At 42.1% G+C, this 5,028-nt stretch overlaps 1 protein-coding gene across 2 annotated transcripts; it reads left to right on the top strand.

The window, feature by feature from the left end:
• The first annotated feature begins 725 nt into the window (after nucleotides 1-725).
• Nucleotides 726-4,783, top strand: LOC119348741 (ADP-ribosylation factor 2). Of its 2 annotated transcripts, none has more exons than XM_037616731.1 (7): nucleotides 726-879; nucleotides 1,410-1,565; nucleotides 2,571-2,641; nucleotides 2,900-3,019; nucleotides 3,383-3,501; nucleotides 4,073-4,154; nucleotides 4,476-4,783. In XM_037616731.1, the coding sequence occupies exons 2-7, from the start codon at nucleotides 1,418-1,420 to the stop codon at nucleotides 4,479-4,481; spliced, it is 546 nt and encodes a 181-aa protein (XP_037472628.1). In that variant the 5' UTR covers nucleotides 726-879; nucleotides 1,410-1,417; the 3' UTR covers nucleotides 4,482-4,783. The 2 variants fall into 2 exon arrangements, with proteins under 2 accessions (XP_037472628.1, XP_037472627.1); XM_037616730.1 differs by having other exon boundaries at nucleotides 746-879; nucleotides 1,405-1,565.
• The last annotated feature ends 245 nt before the right edge of the window (nucleotides 4,784-5,028 follow it).

Below are 5,028 nucleotides of genomic sequence, written 5' to 3'. Positions count from 1 at the left end.
AGAACGAATTTTTTCTCAAAAAAATGGTAGGAAATTTATACTTTATAACCAAGCCATATTATTTTGTACTCCCTCCGTCCAAAAATACTTGTCAAAAAAAAATAAATGTATCTAGACATATTTTAATTCTAGGTACATTCATTTTTATCTATTTTCCGACGAGTATTTCCGGACGGAGGGAGTAGTACTCCCTCCGTCCGGAAATACTCGTCGGAGGAATGAATGTATCTGACGTATTTTAGTTCTAGATACATCCATTTTTATGCATTTCTTCGACAAGTATTTTCGGACGGAGGGAGTACTTTATAACTAAACCATAGTACTATTCCTGTTATTGTGTTATAAAAAGATATTTGCTCTCCATGACAACTCTCAGGCACATACCTACCTACTCCCTCCGATTCCTAAATATAATTCTTTGAAGAGGTTCCACTGGGACTTACATTTAGAGACTTACATTTAGGAACGGAGGTAGTAGTACAGTACATGAAAAATCTGTAATGTCAAAAGAGAAATGAATGTTGAATCACCGCTATTTTCTAAACCTGATTCTCGATGGACACGGTCCACATTTACCGCCCAAGTTAATGGCACCGCACACAGATGGACCCACGCACCAGCTGGCCCACGCTGCGTGCCTTCGATGCGCCTTCCACGAAGAAATCCGGCCCCACCTGCCGGTGACCCTCCAAGCACCTCCCTATATAGACTTCCTCGCGTGCGGCCATCTCGGCCTCCCTCTCTCTCATCCATTTCTCTCCTCCTCCTCCTGCCACCGATCCCGAACCAGGGAGGAACCCGGCGCGAGGAGGGCAAAGGAAGAGAAGAGGAGATCACCGAGCCCAGCGCGCGCACAGGACAGCAGGCGCCGCGATCTCGGTAACCACCATTCGCCGGATCTCTCTCCTCCCCCCGTCGACCCTCCCCGCGCTCGATGCGGCACCTCCTCTGATCCGATCGGCGGTTAGGTCGGCCGATTCGTGATCTTATTTTTCTGTTGCCGTGATCGTGTTCAGTCTGCTTGGTTCTGGTGGATCGGGGCTGTTCGATCTCAATCATCATCCCGTCGGTGTCCGGTAGATGCGGTCGGTCTTTTGACGGTGTGATTTGAGGAATCTGCCGCGTTTGACCGGCTTCGGTCGGCTCAGCTTTGTTTCCACGCGGGTGCTCGGGAATCCGGCACGATTCCCGCGCGAGTTGGTCGCGAATCTGGTCCGGTTTGGCGCTGTTCGTGCGCAGTGCAGCGGATCTGGCTGCTGCTCGCATCAGATCTCGTAGATCTAGTTGGGTGGCTTCGATTCTGGAAACTTTTTTTTTCTTAATAATTCTTATACAACGAGCCTGTGTCTGTGTGGATCTATGGGGTTGAAGCTTTCGCCTTAATTTTGTTTCGTTTGGTTTCAGCGCAGGAGCGGAGATGGGGCTCACGTTCACGAAGCTGTTCAGCCGGCTCTTCGCCAAGAAGGAGATGAGGATCCTCATGGTCGGTCTCGATGCGGCTGGTAAGACCACCATCCTCTACAAGCTCAAGCTCGGAGAGATCGTCACCACCATCCCCACCATCGGTAAGCCCTCGTTCTATGTTAATTTTCTGTTGCAGCATGTTGTTTATATTGCTGTTACTTTGTAGCAAATAATATAGTCTCAATATGTTGCGGCAGCTTTAGCTTAGGACCGTGTGCATGTAATGGGTGTTCCATGGTAAGCAAGTTAAGAGACCAATTTAGTGCAAAGATGGTCTTGCCTGCCTTAGGAATAGCATTAATGCTTTTGACAATGAAGATAACTTGAAGCTGATCTCGAGTTGATTATATGTCTCATTTGTATCTTATTTTGGTAGCTTATGTATGTGCTACTTTCTGTAAATGAACTTCACGTGCCATGTTATTTGTATGTACATTAAAACTTTTATATTTGAGAAGCAGCAAGTTGTTGTCCAAAAGAAGCCTAATTGAAGACAAACCATTCATGATTAAGATTGCAAGTTGTCTGCTAATTGTTTTGCATATCACCAAGTTCAGTTTGATAATTGAGCTTGGGAGTTCAGTCAAGGCAGGATAGACTGTATGCACTGTAATTGTGTAGTGATCACACAGATCCAGGTGTGTTAGCTCTATCATAGTGATCACACAGATTCAGGTGTGTCAGCACTGTCATAGTGATTACAGATTTAATGCGTGTCAGCACTGTCATGGTGATTACTGATTTAAGGTGTGTCAGCACTGTCATAGTGATGAATCATTACACTCATTAATGTCATTTTGATTGGTACTTATATTGGGTGAAAACAATTATGTTTAATAACCATGAATCCTAGCGAAAGCTGAATCATTCCAAAGTGGCCAACTCATGAGCGCATAACCTCCCTTAAGAGTTCTGACTGGTGTTTGACCTTGACATGCTTCTATTAACAAAGATAACCTCATGCTGTTGCTGTGTGTTCAGGTGCTTATTTTTTAAATGTTGATTTTATCAAGGATTTTGACCATGTTCATGTTCTAGATCTACTCTGCTACTTTGCATCACTGTCTACATATGCTGATGAAATCTGAATGTTTTTGAATCTGCAGGGTTTAATGTCGAAACTGTAGAGTACAAGAACATTAGTTTCACCGTTTGGGATGTCGGGGGTCAGGACAAGGTAAGCAAATTTCCTGAAGGCCAATAATTATTGTTTGGCCACATATATACCTTAGTTTAGTCATTTATATAGCAGTTGCACTATTGAAATTACACTGAGGTGCATGCCTATGCCTTCTTTGAATTGCTGTTAACTTCATCTTCTAATTGGAATTTTGAAACATGCCATCGTGTTGTATTGAATATTTCTATCTTCATGCCGTGATCTATTTTCCTTGTGTGCTTGTCATCTAATGTTTTATGCACTTGCTCAATACAGATCAGGCCCCTGTGGAGGCACTACTTCCAGAACACCCAGGGTCTCATTTTTGTCGTGGACAGCAATGACAGAGAGCGTGTTGTTGAGGCAAGAGATGAGCTTCACCGGATGCTGAATGAGGTATCACCACAGGGAATAAAGCAATGTCAACACATAGACCACTATTTAAATTCATAATTGGCTTACGTTTTGTAGATTCCTTCACTAGGTTGTCGGATACTTCTTGGATGTAATCTCTTGTCTATTATACTCCCTCTATGAAGAAATATAAGAATGTTTAGATCACTACTTTAGTGATCTAAATGCTCTTATATTTCTTTATGGAGGGAATACTTAGCATAATAATCATAGTAGTAAATGTACTAGTCTCTCTCTGACAAGGGAATATTACTGTTTTAAGATGCTGCCTTGTGGAAGTTTAGCTCTTATCATCATTTCAGTGACACAATTATTAATGACGGCAATGCTGTATTATTGTTATAGGATGAGCTGCGTGATGCTGTGCTGCTGGTGTTTGCCAACAAGCAAGATCTTCCTAATGCCATGAACGCTGCTGAAATCACTGACAAGCTTGGCCTGCATTCTCTGCGCCAGCGACACTGGTATGGTTTCTGATCTATGGTGAATGAAAGTTTGTGCACTGTTGCACCATATTTTTACGGTTGATTTCCGTTTCTTCAATAACATGCCTATTTCGTGAAAGTACATTTCTATGTATGGGAAGGAACAAAAACATGAAACACTTCATCTGTGTATAGCATTGCCTTGAGGTGGTACTACTATTGTTACACAAATTAAGCAATCAAGTAAAATACTCATTTGGCAGCATCCAACATACTCCCTCCATTCCACAATGTAGTGCATATAGATTTTTGTAGAAGTCAAACTTTGCCAACTTTGACCAAGTGTATACAGAAAACAGTCTACATCTACAATACTAAACATGTACATTCTGAAAATAGAACTCATGATGTATCCAATGATGTGCATTTGGTATTCTAGATGTACCTATTTTTCTCTATAAATATGGTCAAAGTTTGTAATGTTTGACTATTGCAAAAATCTATAGGCGCTACATTTTGGAACGGAGGGAGTAGTATATTTTATAGCCTTTTCCATAATGACTCAATTTACTATATGTGCTTTGATCTTATGTTTTGACGATCATTTCAGGTACATCCAGAGCACATGTGCTACCTCTGGAGAGGGGTTGTACGAGGGCCTTGACTGGCTGTCCAACAACATTGCCAACAAGGTGCGTCAGCTGGCCTTTTTACTATGTGCCTTGTTTTTTGACCAAATGTTCGAACATCCATACTTATGGAAGCTAGGTCCATTCTATACTTTATGAACATTTGATGGTTTTGAATTAGTGCAAACACACATGATTCCCCAAGCTGCCACCTGGTCCATGGAAATAAACTATACCTGGCAGCTTTAGTATATGAAAATGCTCTAGTCTGCATCTTTCTCTTCTATTGTTGCTACCTAGTTTTACTCTGTTTTTCCTCTCGTTGGCGTCTTGCTCGATTGGTTTCTGCAACTAACCACCTGTCTGTAATTTCGTGATATATAGGCTTGAAGCATCTCGGCAGGGGCTTCTATGGATCTGGATAAGCTGGATATTCGGACTAATACTGCCTTTACGTATTATAAACTATATAGTCTTGACAGATAATGTGGGTGTTTTGGAAAGATAAAGCTCTCTGTCAAAGAGCTAGCTATCAGATTGTTTTCGTGGGTGTTAAATTGTCCGTGGCGCTGTTTGTTTGCCCATCATGGTTTTACTATGTCCGCTTTGTACTCTGTACTCGCCACTCCGACAGACTTGATACATTGTAGTATTGACTTGTCTTGGCATAGTTTGTCAGCGTGTCTTCTGAATTGCTATGTCTTGTGTTGATTTCATGTGCAAAGTGCATTTTCCATCCCGAAACAACGTGATCAACTGGAAATGCTGTGCAAGGGGCATTGCATGGTCTCTTGATGACCAAATTTTCTTGTATGTTAGTAAAGGCAAAAAATGGTTTAGACAGTAATATTCCCGTTACCCAAATTACCAACACGCTACTGGAAATAGGAAACGCTGTACCTTTCAACACTCGCATCAGGTCGAAGACGTGGCTGCG

This window comes from Triticum dicoccoides, chromosome 1B, assembly GCF_002162155.2.
Source record: "Triticum dicoccoides isolate Atlit2015 ecotype Zavitan chromosome 1B, WEW_v2.0, whole genome shotgun sequence".
Taxonomy (NCBI): domain Eukaryota; kingdom Viridiplantae; phylum Streptophyta; class Magnoliopsida; order Poales; family Poaceae; genus Triticum; species Triticum dicoccoides.
Note: the sequence above shows the minus strand (reverse complement) of the source record. Positions and strands in the feature narration are given on the sequence as shown.

Coding starts and splice junctions, on each gene's coding strand:
- LOC119348741 (XM_037616731.1), top strand. CDS start 1,418: ATGGGGCTCACGTTCACGAAGCTGTTCAGCCGGCTCTTCGCCAAGAAG. Junction 2,642..2,899: donor ATGTCGGGGGTCAGGACAAG/GTAAGCAAATTT, acceptor TGCTCAATACAG/ATCAGGCCCCTGTGGAGGCA. Junction 3,502..4,072: donor TCTCTGCGCCAGCGACACTG/GTATGGTTTCTG, acceptor CGATCATTTCAG/GTACATCCAGAGCACATGTG.